This window comes from Pristiophorus japonicus, chromosome 17, assembly GCF_044704955.1.
Source record: "Pristiophorus japonicus isolate sPriJap1 chromosome 17, sPriJap1.hap1, whole genome shotgun sequence".
NCBI classification, from domain to species: Eukaryota; Metazoa; Chordata; class Chondrichthyes; family Pristiophoridae; genus Pristiophorus; species Pristiophorus japonicus.
Genome location: NC_091993.1, coordinates 110,271,239 through 110,290,083, shown reverse-complemented (window position 1 = coordinate 110,290,083; position 18,845 = coordinate 110,271,239). Strand labels below are relative to the sequence as shown.

The following is an 18,845-nucleotide window of genomic DNA, read 5'->3' as shown; positions in this document are numbered from 1 at the left end:
AGTCTGCGGGGCACCGAACTACAGCCTCATGAAGAATGTTCTGGCTCCGGTGAAACCCACAGATAAGTCATATGAGGAGCTGTGTACACAGGTTCAGGAATATCTTAACCCGAGGGAGAGCGTGCTGATGACGAGGTATCGGTTCTACACGTGCCAGCGATCTGAAGGTCAGGAAGTGGCGAGCTACGTCGCCGAGCTAAGGCAACTTGCAGGACAATGCGAGTTTGATGGCTACCTGGAGCAAATGCTGAGAGACTTTTTTATACTGGGCATTGGCCACGAGACCATCCTACGAAAACCTTTGACTGTAGAGACACCGACCCTCAGTAAGGCCATTGCGATAGCACAGACGTTTATGTCCACCAGTGATAACAAACAAATCTCTCAGCACACAAGTGCTAGCAATGTTCATAAATTAACTGGAACTGTGTTTGCGAGCAGAAATGTACAGGGCAGAACCCACGAGTCTGCAACTGCCAGCAGGCCTCAGGTGACCCAGATGACTCAGAGTCCCTAACAAAGGATGAATGCAAGGCAATTCACACCTTCTTGTCATTGTGGAGGCTTCCATTCAGCCTATTCATGCCGCTTCAAAGGGTATGTTTGCAAGAGCTGTGGAACAATGGGGCACCTCCAACGAGCTTGCAAACAAGCTGCAAGCTCTGCAAAACCTGCTAACCACCATGTGGCAGAGGACGATCAGTCCATGGTGGATCAAAGCAATTTCAAGCCTCAGAGAGAGGAGGCAGATGCTGAAGTACACGGGGTGCACACATTTTCGACGAAATGTCCACCTATAATGCTAAACATAAAATTGAATGGTTTTGTTGCCATGGAACTGGACACTGGCGCTAGCCAATCCATCATGAGTAAAAAGATGTTTGAGAGACTGTGGTGCAACAAGGCATTCAGACCAGCCCTGAGCCCCATCCACATGAAACTGAGAACGTACACCAAAGAGCTTATCACTGTCCTGGGAAGCGCCATGGTCACCTATGAGGGCACGGTGCACGAACTGCCACTCTGGATTGTCCCGGGCGATGGCCCCACACTGCTTGGAAGGAGCTGGCTGGGAAAAATCCACTGGAACTGGGATGACATCCGAGCGCTATCACATGTCGATGAGGCCTCATGTACCCAGGTTCTTAACAAATTTTCTTCCCTTTTTGAGCCAGGCATTGGAAACTTTTCTGGGGTGAAGGTGCGGATCCACGGTCCCAGAGGCACGACCCATTCACCACAAGGCACGAACGGTACCTCATATGATGAGGGAGAGAGTGGAAATCGAGCTGGACAGTGGAATTCAGCGAGTGGGCCAGCCCGATTGTTCCAGTACTCAATGTGATGGCACGGTCAGGATTTGCGGCGATTATAAAGTAACTATTAATCGTTTCTCGCTACAGGACCAATACCCGCTACCTAAGGCAGACGACCTATTTGCGATGCTGGCAGGAGGCAAGACCTGACTTCAGCCTACATGACGCAGGAGCTGAAGGAGTCTTCGAAGGGCCTCACCTGCATCAACACGCACAAGGGACTGTTCATCTACAACAGATGCCCATTTGGAATTCGGTCGGCTGCATCAATCTTCCAGAGAAATATGGAGAGCCTACTCAAGTCGGTACCACACACGGTGGTCTTTCAGGATGACATATTGGTCACGGGTCAGGACACCGCCGAGCACCTACAAAACCTGGAGGATGTCCTCCAGCAACTGGATCGTGTAGGGCTGCGGCTGAAGAGGTCGAAATGCATCTTCATGGCAACAGAAGTGGAGTTTTTGGGGAGAAAGATTGCGGCGGACGGCATTCGGCCCACAGACGCCAAGACAAAGGCTATCAGGAACGCGCCCAGGTGACAGAATGTCACGGAGCTGCGGTCGTTCCTGGGACTCCTCAACTATTTTGGTAACTTCCTACCGGGGTTAAGCACCCTTTTAGAGCCCCTACATGTGTTATTGTGCAAAGGTGAGAACTGGGTATGGGGAAACAACCAAGTAATTGCTTTTGAGAAAGCCAGGACCATTTTATACTCCAACAAGCTGCTTGTATTGTATAACCCGTGTAAAAGACTTGTGCTAGCATGTGACGCGTCGTCGTACGGAGTCGGGTGTGTATTACAACAAGCTAACATTGCGGGGAAGTTGCAACCTGTCGCCTATGCCTCCAGGAGCTTGTCTAAGGCCGAGAGGGCCTACAGCATGATTGAGAAAGAGGCATTAATGTGTGTGTTCGGGGTAAAGAAAATGCATCAGTACCTGTTTGGCCTCAAATTTGAGCTGGAAACCAATCACAAGCCCCTCACATCCCTATTCGCTGAAAACAAGAGGATAAATACTAATGCCTCAGCTTGCATACAAAGGTGGGCACTCGCGCTATCAGTGTATAACTATACCATCTGCCACAGGCCAGGCACCGAGAACTGTGCGGATGTTCTCAGTCGGCTACCATTGCCCACCACGGGGGTGGAAATGGCGCAGCCTGCAAACTTGTTGATGGTGGCGCAGCCCGCAGACTTGTTGATGGTCATGGAAGCGTTTGAAAATGATAAATCACCTGTCACGGCCCGCCAGATTAGGACTTGGACCAGCCAAGATCCTCTGCTGTCCCTAGTAGAAAACTGTGTACTGCATGGGAGCTGGGCCAGCATCCCCGTTGAAATGCAAGAGCCAATCAACCCATTCTAGCGGCGAAAGGACGAGCTGTCCATTCAGGCAGACTGCCTGTTGTGGAGTAACCGCGTAGTGCTACGAAAAAAGGGCAGGGAGACGTTCACTCGGATCTCCACAGCACACACCCGGGTATAGTAATGATGAAAGCGATAGCCAGATCCCACCTGTGGTGGCCCAGTATCGACTCTGACTTAAGAGTCCTGTGTACGGCAATGCAGCATATGTGCTCAGTTGAGCAACGCGCCCAGAAAGGCACCACTAAATTTGTGATCCTGGCCCTCCAGACCATGATCGAGGATCCATGTCGACTATGCGGGCCCATTTCTTGGTAAAATGTTCCTGGTGGTGGTGGATGCTTTTTCAAAATGGATTGAATGTGAAATAATGTCGGGAAGCACCACCACCGCCACCATTGAAAGCCTGAGGGCCATGTTTGCCACCCACGGCCTGCCTGACATACTGGTCAGTGACAACGGGCCATGTTTCACCAGTGCCGAATTTAAAGAATTCATGGCCCACAATGGGATCAAACATGTCACCTCGGCCCCGTTTAAACCAGCCTCCAATGGGCAGGCAGAGTGGGCAGTACAAACAATCAAACAGAGCCTTCAACAGAAGGCTCACTCCAAACCCACCTGTCCCGAATACTGCTCAGCTACCGCACGAGACCCCACTCGCTCACAGGGGTGCCCCCGGCTGAAAAGGACACTTAAAACCAGACTCTTGCTGGTTCACCCCAACCTGCATGATCAGGTAGAGAGCAGGCGGCAGCAACAAAACGTAAATGATGGTCGCGCCACTGTGTCACGGGAAATTGATCTGAATGACCCTGTGTATGTGCTAAACTATGGACATTGTCCCAAGTGGATCGCGGGCACAGTGATAGCTAAAGAAGGGAATAGGGTGTTTGTAGTCACACTAGACAATGGACAAATTTGCAGAAAGCACTTGGACCAAATGAGGCTGCGGTTCACAGACTGCCCTGAACAACCCACGGCAGACACCACCTTTTTTGAGCCTACAACATACACCCAAAGGATCAACGACACCACGCCGGACCAGGAAATCGAACCCATCACGCCCAACAGCCCAGCAAGGCCAGGCTCACCTAGCAGCCCTGCAGGGCCAACAACACGCCAGCCCAGCGAGGGCACAGCCAACACACCAGAACAGACATTTGTTCCGAGGCGCTCCACCAGGGAAAGAAAGGCTCCCAACCGCCTCACCTTGTTAATAGTTTTCACTTTGACTTTGGGGGTGCGGTGGGAGTGATGTTATGTATCTGTAAAACATGCACTCCCATGTTCCGCCACCAGGGAGCTCGTCCCCTAAAGTCCCAAGGGATCTTAGCATCCCTTGGGAACACTGTATATGCCGGCCCCTAAGGCCTGTTCCTCACTCTGGAGTGCCTTATTAAAGACTGAGGTCACTGTTACTTTAACCTCCCTGTGTGCAGCCTCATCTATGTTAGGAACACAATAAATGCAATGTCCATTGTGAGTATCCAAGTCCACTTAACGCTGTTCGGCACCAAATTTGCCATTGCAGCAATTTCTGGCCCAAATGTGTGGTAACTGCAGACACAAGTCCGTGTCCTCATAGAAATGTATGGCACAGAAGGAGGCCATTCCACCCATTGTGTCTGTGCCAGCGAAAAAAGAGCTACCTAGCATTGTGTGGCACAACATGTTGTAAAATCAATACAGTAAACTAGACTTTTAAGGGAAGTCAAGAAGGGAACAGAAAGCAAATTTTGAAACAAAAAACTAAAATTATTAAAAAGGAAGAAATAAAATGAATAATAGCTTCTAGTGCCTACAAATAATGGACACTCAGATGTTCATTAAACTTTAAAGTAGGAAAGGTAATAGGAGAGACAATGAAACACCGCACCAGATAGACAATTGGAGCATTTTCCTGAAATCTGGGGTTCATTTCAAGAAGAAAGATTTTCCTGAAATCTGGGGTTCAATTCGAGAACTAAGAATTTCCTGAAATCTGGCCATTCAAGATTTTCCTGAAATCTGGGGTTAAATTCAAGAAGCAAGATTTTCCTGAAATCTGGGCTTCATTTCGAGAAGACTTTCGTGAAATCTCGTGTTCAATTCAAGAATGAAGATTTTCCTGAAATCTGGGCTTCATTTTGAGAAGAAGATGAAGAGAAAAAAAAATGACCAGCAAAGGCTGGGGTTTCCCTGAGGGGAGGAGGAGGAGGAGGAGGGGGCGCAGAGAAAAACAAATCGCAGATAGGTGACAAACGTGCGCGTTTGACTGAAGAAAGCCCCTGATTAATGTTTCTGCAGCAAATCCACGCGCGGCTTGTCCACTGCAGGCTGAGTGAGCGCGCGGGGCGAGGGAAGCGCGAAGTGAGGATCAGCAGCGCGCGCCCAACGGCTCCTGGTGTCGCGGCGGGGGTGGAAGCGCGCGAGCGAGCGAGGGGGCGGGGACTCGCGCGCGCAGGTATTTAAGAGGCAGCAGCGCGCGCCTAACGGCTCCGTCTGTCAGCTTGGGCTGAGCTCGAGCAGGTTGCTGTGCCAATCAGTGACGATAATAAATAATGCCCATAGCGTCCGCCGCGCAGTCACCAGCATCGCCGCCTCTGAGCAATACGTACCTCCACTATTCCTTCACCGAGCAACAGCAGCAGCAGCAGCCAGAGGAATTCGGTCACCGCCTGTCCCTTCACCAGAGGCCGAGGATAGTGAGGCGCCCGGCCGGCGACATGAGGCACCATCCCCGCGGCCAGTCCGATCAGCTCCTCCTGCGCTGCGTCTTGCTGGGCAACTGCAGCGAGATGCCGGCTCACCACGCCGCCGCCACCGCTGCAGGTCAGAGTTTGGCAAAGCTGGGCAGAGCAGTAGCAGCAGGAGGTGGAGGAGGAGGAGGAGGGATGGCGATGGCGATGGGCTGCCGGGTCCGGGTGAAGCACGGAGCCCATCGGCCCCGAGATGTCCGCACCATCTTTCACCAACCTGAGGACCCCAGAGTGCCGGAGGAAAAGGGAGCAGGGCACTGCTTCGTTCGGTGCTCTGTGCATACCTGGTGCGACCTCTGTGGCAAGCAAATCAACCTGTGCAAAGAAGCTGTCAGGTGCAAAAGTAAGTAACTGCAATTCCGTGACTCATTTTGGATGACCAATATGGCTCTATTGTCTTAAAAGTTAGATGCAGTTTCGCGAAATGTAGATTGCAATAATTCTAATCTCGTAGGTGGCACATTATATCTTCTGGGTCTGTTCGTGTTGTGCATAAATGCAATCGTGCCATCTTTCAATCTTAAACCTGCAAATGTTGCTGTTGCTAACGCTATTCCCATGCCTGTGCTTGTTTGGGTGCGGAGCTATTTGTTGATTTCAGTCATGTGCAGACTGAGTTACCCTCGGAACTGTCCAATCTTCCCGATTTTGATTGGTTTTGGCTTGTCTATCGCCACTCTACAAACCCATCATTTGCTGCCCCCTTCCTACCCCGCTCTTTGCTCTGACAGGAAGAGGAGTCTACAGTAGGGGGAAATAAATGTTTTTAAATGAAATGCACCAGTGTACACAATAGATCTTGACTGCGATCAATTTGTTCTCACGCAAATTTGAAAATAATAAATTGGACAGTATGGAAAGCAAGTTCGGTGCGTGTGTCGGATAAAGACATATTTATAATAAGACAAGTGAGCAGACTTGATAACATGAGTTGCACTTAGGGCTGTCTTTGGCCAGGGACTCTCTGGTGTTGGTGGGGATGTTGCACTTTATCAGGGAGGCTTTGAGGGTGTCCTTGTAACCTTTCCTCTGTCCACCTTTGGCTCATTTGCCATGAAGGAGTTCCGAACAGAGCGCTTGCTTTGGGAGTCTCGTGTCTGGCATGCGGACAATGTAGTCTGCCCAGCAGAGCTGATCCAGTGTGGTCAGTGCTTCAATGCTGGGGATATTGACCTGGACAAGGACACTGATGTTGGTGCATCTATCCTCCCAGTGGATTTGTAGGATCTTGCAACGTTCGCCATCATTACCCCTCTGAAATTGACAGCAACTTCAAAATTTAGTGCGTGTGCTGATAAAACTCAGAAATCATGAAGATGCGGTCAGTCATTCAGTGCTCCGCCACAGGTTATGCTGTGGAAGTCCCCAGAGCCAGCAGTCAATTTAAATTACAGAAGGATGAAAACTTCCCCTGTTGTTCTGGAATATTGCTGTTAAACACCTCCCCTCCCCCCCCCCCCCCCCCACCCCCTGGAAAATGTTAAGCCTTGTTGAAAGATGTGTAACTAGGTTTTTAATGATTGTAGAACAACTTTTCTGGCCCTGAAAAACTAATTTCATATTTTTGGAATGTCAAATGTTTCCATTAATAGGAATAAGAATTACATGGTTTTTAAATGAATTTTTAAAAAAAGTTTATGATCATATAGCTTGTACTTTACACTGTGTATGTCCCAATCTTTATTTTGCTCTCTGTAAAATTTATAAAAAGTAAATCAGAATCTGTGCATTTTACTTCCTGGAATTTTTCAATGTGATTGGCTGCTCAGCCAATTTGAGGACATCACTGTTGCTGGACTCTGGAGATTCATTTGATTTGGCACCACATTCAAACAAAGGTTGGGAGAGTTGAAATGGACGCCACAGAGATTATTGTGGGCAGCTTTCTTCGAGGTCAGCAGTGAGCGCCACCGCTTTGCTGCTGACTGCAAATTTCGGGCCTTTGTGAAAAAAACACACAACTTGGTGGGATGGGGCATGAATCTCCAGTGTAAATCAATATTTTAACCAATTACTAATTACAAAAAAGTTCAATCATGGTTCTAATCAAAAAAAGATTAAGCTGGCTGATTTTGAAAAATGTATAAAATGAGTTAAAATATAGTAGTGAAAAGAAGAAATTGAATCTTGCCTGCCATACATGGAGATAAGCATACTTATACATTCAGGACAATAGCATTCATTGATAAGAAGTACCTAGCTTGGTGCTGAGACAAGTGTTCTTCAAGCCTCCACTGAGGAAAGAATGAAGATAGTGTTTAAAAAAAAAAATAAAAATGAATTTAAAGAACGTATAACTAAGTATTATTTCTCTTTGTTCAGTAGCCATTTGACAACCAGAGGTTCAGTCTCAAGGTTAATGTAGTAGTGGTGATCTAACTTTCTTCAATTGAATGGTTCAAATACATTGTTTAATCTGAAAGTTCAAATGGATCCTTAATTTGGATAGAACCCTGCTTGATAGTGGTGTAACATGGTGCTCCAACGTATAGCTGCAAGGATTAAAAAGCAACATGGTAGGAGTGGGGAAAGAAACACAATGCTCATTTCTCAAGCTAGAATCCACTTGAAGAGGTACAACAATATCTGTTTTTGAGGGCCACATATGGGGCCCAAGTTTCCACATGATTCGCACCTGATTTTTAGGAGCAACTGGTGGAGAACGGTCTATTTTAGAAATCGCAATTCTCCACATTTTTTTTTCTGCAGTTCTAGTCAGGTCGAACAGTTCTAGTTTAGAACAGAATTTTTTCTTCAAAAGGGGGCGTGTCCGGCCACTGACGTCTGATTTGAAAGTTTCCACAGTGAAAATGTACTCCAAACTAAAGTAGAATGGCGCCAGTGAAGATTTTTGTCGAACTGAAAAAACCTGTTCTACACATTAAAAAATCAGGCGCAGGTTACAAATTAGGCGTCCAGAACGAGGTGGGGGGGAGGGGAAGGGAACTCATTAAATTCGACAATAAATCCTTATTTATACTTCTACAAATATTCTACAAATAAATCCAACCTGAATAAACATTTATAAGCCACGAAAAGATTAAATAAACCATCTTCCTACCTGTGTGAAAGAGAGGAGAGTCGGGGAACAGGAGCGCGGGTCGGGTCAGTGGGGGGGGGGGGGGGGGGGGGGAAAGAGAGCGGGTCTCGGGTCGTCGGGGGGGGTGAGCGAGTGTCGGGTCTGGTCAGGCGGGGAGCAGGAGCTGGCCGTGGGAGGAGCCCTAGTGAGGCCATTGGGCCAGGGCTAGGGGCTGCGTGCTTCGGGCCCCTCCCACACAGTTTGGCGCCTGGAGCTACTGCACTTGCGTGCCGACTGTAGCGCGCATGTGCAGAGGTCCCGGCACTGTTTTCAGCGCCGGGACCTGGCTCCGCCCCCCCACAGCTCGTGCTGACTGCGCCAAGGGCCAGAGGACCTGTAAGTCGGTGCAGACTACCGAGGATTTTATTAGGCGCGAAAAACGGGCGCCCAGCTCGGAGGGGCGCCCGTTTTTTTTCTTGTGGAAACTTGGGCCCATGGAGCCTCCATTGCACAAACATGATTTGTAGAGTTTCCAAGTCTCTTCACATCTGTTATGAGACTCAAGTTGTAAGATGAACAACTGTCCTGGTGAGATGCAGAAATTTGGCAAGAGCATTACATATTTCAGTTTTTGGTTTCCAGATATGCTGATGGAAAAGATACTTTAAGAAATATGTAAAATGTTTTGTTCTTGTTAAGTATTTAATAGCCTGCCTGAAAATATACTATTGAGAGAAATAAGTCATCTGTCCCTATTCTGCTGTTTGAAACTTTGAATATTAGACCCCAGTTTTGTCTGTGGAACGTTTATAATCAAAACTGAATGTTTTTAACTTTCCCCTGGTAGAATGAGTAGATGTTTTGCTTCAGTTCTGGGATGTTGATTTCCTGAAATGTTACTCTTCTTTAAACTAAGGAACATGTTGTAAATTGTCATTTCATGGAGCTACATTTGGTTTAATTTTCTCAACATAAAGACAGATGCAAAGTTCATGAAAATAAAACCTTATGTATGATGTAATTTATAATAGTTAAATAATTGATTTATTTTATTGGCAGAAATCATAGTTTACTACTTGTATTCACTTTTCAGTTGTGTAGCTCGTCACATGACAATGACCGTGTATGCTCACATACACAAAATAGGAACAGATCAGTGAGAAAATAACAGATTAAATCTGTTTGCTGAAACTGTAGCCAATTATTTCATTAAAAAGGGTGTACTGCCACTTCACTTCTTATTGCCATAATCTCATTCTCATCCTAATTTGATATAGGTGACCAACTGGTTTGACCCATTCATGTAACATAGAAACATAGAAAATAGGTGCAGGAGCAGGCCATTCAGCCCTTCTAGCCTGCACCGCCATTCAATGAGTTCATGGCTGAACATGAAACTTCAGTACCCCCTTCCTGCTTTCACGCCATACCCCTTGATCCCCCGAGTAGTAAGGACTTCATCTAACTCCCTTTTGAATATATTTAGTGAATTGGCCTCAACTACTTCCTGTGGTAGAGAATTCCATAGGTTCACCACTCTCTGGGTGAAGAAGTTTCTCCTTATCTCGGTCCTAAATGGCTTACCCCTTATCCTTAGACTGTGACCCCTGGTTCTGGACTTCCCCAACATTGGGAACATTCTTCCTGCATCCAACCTGTCCAAACCCATCAGAATTTTAAACGTTTCTATGAGGTCCCCTCTCACTCTTCTGAACTCCAGTGAATACAAGCCCAGTTGATCCAGTCTTTCTTGACAGGTCAGTCCCACCATCCCGGGAATCAGTCTGGTGAATCTTCGCTGCACTCCCTCAATAGCAAGAATGTCCTTCCTCAAGTTAGGAGACCAAAACTGTACACACTACTCCAGGTGTGGCCTCACCAAGGCCCTGTACAACTGTAGCAACACCTCCCTGCCCCTGTACTCAAATCCCCTCGCTATGAAGGCCAACATGCCATTTGCTTTCTTAACCGCCTGCTGTACCTGCATGCCAACCTTCAATGACTGATGTACCATGACACCCAGGTCTCGTTGCACCTTCCCTTTTCCTAATCTGTCACCATTCAGATAATAGTCTGTCTCTCTGTTTTTACCACCAAAGTGGATAACCTCACATTTATCCACATTATACTTCATCTGCCACGCATTTGCCCACTCACCTAACCTATCCAAGTCACTCTGTAGCCTCATAGCATCCTCCTCGCAGCTCACACTGCCACCCAACTTAGTGTCATCCGCAAATTTGGAGATACTACATTTAATCCCCTCGTCTAAATCATTAATGTACAATGTAAACAGCTGGGGCCCCAGCACAGAACCCTGCGGTACCCCACTAGTCACTGCCTGCCATTCCGAAAAGTACCCATTTATTCCTACTCTTTGCTTCCTGTCTGACAACCAGTTCTCAATCCACGTCAGCACACTACCCCCAATCCCATGTGCTTTAACTTTGCACATTAATCTCCTGTGTGGGACCTTGTCGAAAGCTTTCTGAAAGTCCAAATATACCACATCAACTGGTACTCCTTTGTCCACTTTATTGGAAACATCCTCAAAAAATTCCAGAAGATTTGTCAAGCATGATCTCCCTTTCACAAATCCATGCTGACTTGGACCTATCATGTCACCATTTTCCAAATGCGCTGCTATGACATCCTTAATAATTGATTCCATCATTTTACCCACTACTGAGGTCAGGCTGACCGGTCTATAATTCCCTGCTTTATCTCTCCCTCCTTTTTTAAAAAGTGGGGTTACATTGGCTACCCTCCACTCGATAGGAACTGATCCAGAGTCAATGGAATGTTGGAAAATGACTGTCAATGCATCCGCTATTTCCAAGGCCACCTCCTTAAGTACTCTGGGATGCAGTCCATCAGGCCCTGGGGATTTATCGGCCTTCAATCCCATCAATTTCCCCAACACAATTTCCCGACTAATAAAGATTTCCCTCAGTTCCTCCTCCTTACTAGACCCTCTGACCACTTTTATATCCGGAAGGTTGTTTGTGTTCTCCTTAGTGAATACTGAACCAAAGTACTTGTTCAATTGGTCTGCCATTTCTTTGTTCCCCGTTATGACTTCCCCTGATTCTGACTGCAGGGGACCTACGTTTGTCTTTACTAACCTTTTTCTCTTTACATACCTATAGAAACTTTTGCAATCCGCCTTAATGTTCCCTGCAAGCTTCTTCTCGTACTCCATTTTCCCTGCCCTAATCAAACCCTTTGTCCTTCTCTGCTGAGTTCTAAATTTCTCCCAGTCCACATTCTTAGTACTGTCGAACTTTTAAATTCTCCTTTTTAAAAAGATCAGTTATAGCCTGACTCAATTGTAATCTCATAGCTATTGTAATGCTCTATGATGGCCACTCAAGGGATTATTTAGCAGTGGCATTTATTGACATAAACAGGCTCATTATCCTTTACATAATGGATTTGGGTTGCATTATAGTGATCCTTGTAGATAGGTGACTCTTGAATCAATCTCATTTAATCAATAAAACCTGAGGCACTGCTGGATGAATATTTAAAGAAGAAATTACATTGGTATGGGACTATTTGTTTTTAATGTGCCTAAATTAAATCTTTAGTCGACCTGTTACTCCGTTATTTAAACTTGAACGAGGAAGACAAATCCCAAGATGGATAAAATTTACTTTCAATACTAATAGTGAACTAGTACATGGGATGGAAAAGTGCAAAAACAGGGTACAAAGGATCAAATGCACGAATAACGTGGACAAAAAGCTAATGATGGATTGGAAATTGAGGGATAGACAGGCTGATTTTAATGCAAGGTGTGAACGTCTTTCATTTTGCAAATGCTACAAGTTAACTTGTCCCAGGCTAGTTGGCAGGTGGAATATTTCTGCCCTGGTAAGTACAGGTAAAGTTAGAAATATTTCTAAAAGTACTATATTTATCACAGCACATTTTATTTTGTTTATGGTTCCTTTCCTATACAGGCTGAACCTCTCTTATCTGTATTAGTTTATGTATCTGGTATAACTCTGGTCAGACCTCAATGAAGCCAGTGACAGTCCAAGGCCACAAATAAGAGTTGTAGTATTGAGTAACATTTTCAGCACTGACTAGGCATTGATGGAATATTTTGTAAACATAGTCGACACTTACAACTTAATGTGCTCTATTGAACATGTTCCTATTCAGGTGCTGTCACATTGGATTAAAATGAATGATTTTGAAGTATTATTAGAAGCAACATGGTGTAGCTTAATTAAATTAATAATAACTGTACTATATTAAGCAGTAAAGAAAATGTAATTAAAATTACTAATAACAGAACTGCATTAATCAAGCAGCCTGAAACTTACTGAACTGAGTGAAAAGGAAAGACAAAGCAAGTAGCAGAGTAAGAAGATATGTGGTAAATTTTGAGAGCTTGATAACTGGTAACGCTATAGTGTTGAACTAAATTCCTCATTTACAGTAGGCCAAAGATTCTAATTTAACTAAATGTTTGCTACTTCAGAATGAAATGGACTTGTTTTAAAAAAAAAAATGAGAACACTTGCACCTGCAGAGAAATATACATTTGTACGGTATTTCACATCCTGACATGGGATAAAGAGGAGCAACAGTAGCAAGAGCAAAACCATTCTCTTCTGTAGTTTGCCAAAATGTTGGTCTGCTGGGAGGGGGCAGATATCCCAGTGCATTCAATTCTTGCCATTTACAATTGCTAAAATAAAAATAACTTGCTGACCTACATTTATGTATTTTCCAGATTTCATATTACTGAAGTATTTGTGACAGATATGGTGCATGTGTAGCTCTGTTCATATACGTAAATATTATACTAAACCCTCTAACAGTATGTTTAAAATCCTATCTTTAGTTATTTCATTTTTTTTTTTTACAAGGTCATTGATCTTTTTGCTTAGTGTTAAATCAGTGACCAAGATTCTTTATTGACCTGCAAAGATTCTTGCAATATTCATCAATACAGACATATTTAAAAATATTAAACTTGATGCCAGGCAATAATGTATTAACAAATTCCATTCTCACTACTTTTCCTTGACCTGAGAAAATTGATTTACGACCATTGAGCTTTTAGTTTGTGTGTGTGTGTATATGAGCATTGGAATGGTTATGAATAAATAGTTCCTTATGTTAGTGGTGCAGTGAGAGTGCTTTGAGGCCCTGACTGATATTACATTCTTTTACTGCCAAACATGTCTGTTGGCTCATTTGACCTAACCTGAGCGCATAACCATGTCACAAGATGCAAAATGTAAATAAATCTATTTTCCAGCAATAATAGAGGAAATGGACAAAAGCAGAATAGTGGAAACCACTTGAGTATTTAATCTAGGAGCAGAAACTGCGTGAGGAATCATGGATATGAACCCATATCCCACCACTCTGAGGCACAACACATTAATGTTTTAATGCACTACACCATTATAACACCCTACCTTAGAATTCTCAACATTTAAAATGGATGTTATAGTCAAATCTATTTATCAAATCAACAATCATTGTGGGGGTATTACACAAATTGCATTGCAAAACAATTTAAATTATAAAGGATACATGTAGTGGAAATCAGGTTGTAATATTAGGCACCAAATTGGGGCCATATATATGGGTTGTAGGGGATATTTATAAAGATAAGAGTTGATCTGTGGCATTGTAGTCGTCAAGACCAATTAGATTTTTTTCACATCAAGCAGGAATAGAGGGTGGGGGGAGGAATTATGGAGGAGCGAGGGGTACGGGCAGTGTGGGGTATATGAATGGAGTGCTGAAGAAGGGAATTTACATCAGTGTTGCATAAGGAGGCTGAGGCTTGGAATAATTGGCCATCAGGAGAAGAGAAATAGAGCCAGTAGTTGGGGTTCTGTGGGAAATGCAGACATAGGGGGAAATTACCATTAAAAATGGAAATGAAAACAGAAAGAACAACCATAATGATTTGAGGGATTGGATTATGAGGAGCAATTATGTAAATTGGGCATGTTCTCTGGAAAGGTGAAGATTGAGAGGTGATATGATTGCTGTTAGGATTGTAAAGGGACTGGATAATGTAAACCATGACCAGCTATTTCACTTTGTCTTGAACAGTAGAAACAGAGGACATAGCCTGTTATTGAAGGGGGATTAATTCAAAACCAATCTGTGGAAAGTGAGCAAGTGATTCCTGCTCGGCTTGGGTGACTCTGAATGATAGAGAGGCAGGGGTGCTTGCTTATCAGGCGGTGGTAGGAAGCTGTTACCACCGCCTGATAAGCAAGCACCCCTGCCTCTATCATTTAGAGTCACCCAAGCCGAGCAGGAATCACTTGCTCACTTTCCACAGATTGGTTTTGAATTTATCCCCCTTCAATAACAGGCTATGTCTTCTGTTTCTACTGTTCAAGACAAAGTGAAATAGCTGGTCATGGTTTTGTTTCATACTTTATTTCACTGATTGTTTCACTCAAATGCTAGGATTTCCATTGGTGCTTCAGTGATTCTTAATACTCGCTGGCTACTTCGACTCGCTGTCTTGTAGAAAACCCTCACCCATAATTTTTGAATGTGCTCCGAATCTGTTTCTTTTTCTCGGGTGGGCACATTCCCATTCTTCAAGGTGAGTGTAGGGCGTGTGTGCTACAAACTTGTTCAATGGTGGTTGAGAAGGGAGGGGTTGAAATCTTATTCATGGGGTGGGGCTGAAATCTTATTTGGGTGAAGGTTGTCAATATCTCATGGGGGGCGGCCGGGCTTTGCTCAGTCGTGGGTGGAAAGTTGGAAAACTGTTTTACTGCACTTCCGACCATTTACAATAGTTTAGAGGTTTTCTACAGATGCAATTCCTCTGATTTTTGACTTCTATATTTTTCCATTGGGCCTCTGTTCCTTTCCATAATTCACTTTGGTTCCCTACTTTTACAATTTTTCTCTGTGGACCACATTTTTCAGGCATTCACGTACCTTTTTTGTGAACCGCTTTTACATTGGCTTTCAATTTAAAGGCTTAACAGATTAAGGGCTAGAAACGTTTTACTGCCATTTTTCATGGTATAAGTGTGTTTTTTGGTGCTAAAATAATTTACCATCATTTTTCAAAATTAGCCAGCGGTTTACCACCGGCGGTAAAAAATACCGTCCGCCCTTTTTTTTTGGGACCTTTTTTGTGACGTCACTGGGCGTCAAATGCTCCGATACCGCAGTTTTTGGAAAATTGGCCAATACCACCATTTTTAAATAGTCTGGGGAAAAAAAAAATGCCCCAAAAATGCAAATCTTACCAGGTAAGATTCGCGACGAAATATGCGCTAACAGCGCCATCTTGAAAAACAGAGCTGCAGTTCAGTGAATGAAAACATTTGCAGGAAAGGTTGCATTTTACACTTTAGCGTTTTGTGACTTTATATTTTGTTTTTAAGGACATTTATTCCAATGCTATCTCTGCCAGTATTGCTGGCTGCTTTTTCTATGGAGCAGAGACCTGGAAGAAAGCTTATTCAACAGCGTAATCAAAGAGCTCGCAGAGTTATGGGGAGGAGGCCTTACCCCACCCTCCCCCTGACCCCCCCCCCCCAACAAGTTTTCAGGGAACAGTGCTCATACCTGCACCTGTCTGAGGCACAGTGCTTTAGAAAGCTGCACTTTCGAAAAGAGGTGGTCACCGAGATATGCCAGCTCATAAAGGCAGATATACAGCCTACAAGCATGAGGAGGACTGCAACACTTCCCTTCTTTGCCTCCGGCTCCTTTCAGGCATCAGTGGGGGATATATGCTCCATCTCGCAGTTCGCTGCATTCGCCAGAAGAGTACTGGACTGTATGCATGCAGGAAGGACTTCATAAAATTACCAATGACTAGGGAGACACAGAAGGAGAGGACTCTAGGCTTTGCACGAATTGCTGGCTTTCCGAAGGTACAGGCTGCCATTGACTCTATGTACATCACCCTGCGAGCACCTTTTGAGGATCCAGAGGTTTACCGAAACCGAAAGAGATTCCACTCGCTGTACGTACAGATAGTGTGCGACCGTACTCAATGCATCATGACAGTAAATGCACAATTTCTAGGGAGCATCCATGATTCTTTCATCTTGCGTGAGAGCACTGTCGCACAGCTGTTTGAGTGTCAGCCAGAAGGCCAGAGCTGGACAAAGGTTACGGGCTTGTCACCTGGCTCATGACCTCCCCCCTGCTTCGCAACCCTCAGACAGAAACCGAGCATCGCCACAATAACAGCCATATAGCCACACGCAACATTGTCAAGAAGACAATTGGAGTGCTGATGCAGTGCTTCCGATGCCTGGATCACTCTCGAGGCTCCCTGCAATACTACCCTGAGCAAGTCGCTGAGTTCATTATGATTTGCTGCATGCTAAACAACTTAGCCATCATCAGGGGACAGGATTTGACACTGGAAATTGCAGAACGAGAGCGAGAGCGACCCATGCCACCCCCACCCCCACAACGACAGGGGAGGAGGCCTCGTGCAGCTTCCCCCATTGCAAAAGCCTTGCGTTAGCAGTTGATAATTCAACACTTTGCATGAAGGCTGAACGACACATTTCATCATTGACTGCCCACTCTATCCCTACCATGTTGACTATTTCCCCCTCCAAATGAGACACTGCACAAGTTTGGTTTAGGTGAAAATAGAAATTAATGTATTAAATGTTTGTACAGTTGTACATTAATGAAACTTTGTAAATGTTAATTTAGTAACTTGAATAAAAATTTTGAATGTTAAAACTTTTGAAATATGAACTTTACTTAAATAACAGCAAAACAACAACAAAAGAACAACCCTGCACCTAACATCCTTTAGCTGCGGCCACCCTTACCCCTACTCACTGTGGTCCCAAGACGTTTATTAGCAGCGCAGACAGGGTGCTGCTATTGTTGGGGGACAGACGTAGGAGATGCCATTCGAAGCCCTGATGAAGCAGGGGCTATGGAAGGTCTGGCTTCTGAGTGACAAGGCTGTTGCTCAGCTTCATCACTCTGGTGGCATGACACTGGAGACTGGAATGCCATGAGTTGAGACCGTCAATTGCCACTGGGCATTGACACCTTGGTGTTCTGCCTTGTTGCAACTACAAACGGTGAAAAACACTCCCTTATCTCCACAGATAGTGATGCAATGTTTGTGGAGATCCCATCCATGACCTCGGAGCTGTCAGCTGAGCTGGATACTCTCTTCAGACAGTCCCACCAAATCCATTTGCTTGTCTGCCTGTCTTTTGGCAGAGCAGCTTTGATGACTCGGCCTCCATACAGACGGCATACAGACTTCTGCCCTGGGTGTGCTTTGCTGCAACCCACTGGGGCCTTGGATGCCTGGAAAACTACAGAATGTGGTGTCCTCATCTGACTAACTGGTGGCTGCAGCTGAAGTGGCTAATGCCTGTGTGGGCTCCCCCACCCGTGACAATTTTTTGTTCCTCCTGCACCTCCTCCTCCTGTGGACGTTCCTCAGCAGGGCTGAGGTCTGTGTCCTTGACCATGGCATCCATCTAGATGGGGGCATCCTCTGGTACATTGGATGACTCAGAATCCACATCTACAAAATAGAAAACAGCAGACGACTGGTTAGCAACAGGGGAGGGGGCAGGGTGACATCAGGAGGCTCACAGAGCGCAGGCTCATTTGAAGGACCACTACTACTGCATTACATGTTGACGACTATCAGTATATTGCATTAATTGAACCGTAGCCCACAGATCAGTACATCGCATAAACCGAAGCCTAGCCCACAGACACTACATAACATCGAGCCAACCCTGACCGTGGATTTTGCAGCACTTGCCCTCGCACTCCAACGTGGGGTCAGCACCCTCACGGGTAGTCGATCTCTGCGAAGCACCCATCAGACCTGCCACATGACTTTGAAGGTGGGTGACCGCCTGTTTACCGCTGCTCTCGACGGTTGTGCGACAACTTTCCCAGCAAAGATGATAAAACAAATTTTTAACACCGGGCCCTTCTGCTCTTGTGGCTTACACAGATAGATGGTCATCAGAGCACTTATACCATATTGTGTGCATTTAATACCGTGCTCTGTTTAATGGCCCTGGTAGTTACACATGGTTCATCAGGAAAACATCGAAGTGCAGAAACATCTTCATAAAGCAGTCTTTATAATGTGTGATGATCATTCATGGCAAATAAGGTGCAACACTAAGCTGGGCGATACCAACATGTGTCACATTTACAATTTAAGTAATTGAAGTGCATAAATAAAAATAATACTTACTCTGACGACCCTGCAATGGTCATTCTACCTCTTCCTGCACTGGACATGGTCCCTCTCGATAGAGTTCACTGAGGAAATCTGCTCAGCCACACTTTTCCACACACGCATTATAGTAGATGGGTGTAGTTTTCCACGACCCTTCCTCGAGATCTCCCCCCACCCCCCCCCCGCC

The 18,845-nt window shown here is 45.2% G+C and overlaps 1 protein-coding gene across 2 annotated transcripts in view; it reads left to right on the top strand.

Annotated features, from left to right (window-relative positions):
* The first annotated feature begins 5,181 nt into the window (after positions 1-5,181).
* The window catches only part of rassf5 (Ras association domain family member 5), a 147,517-nt gene continuing 133,853 nt past the window's right edge, over positions 5,182-18,845 (top strand). For both annotated transcript variants that reach the window (XM_070859044.1, XM_070859043.1), the window contains exon 1: positions 5,182-5,769. In XM_070859044.1, coding sequence (XP_070715145.1) covers positions 5,229-5,769 — 541 coding nt within the window. In that variant the 5' untranslated portion in view covers positions 5,182-5,228. The remainder of the gene's footprint in view (positions 5,770-18,845) is intronic.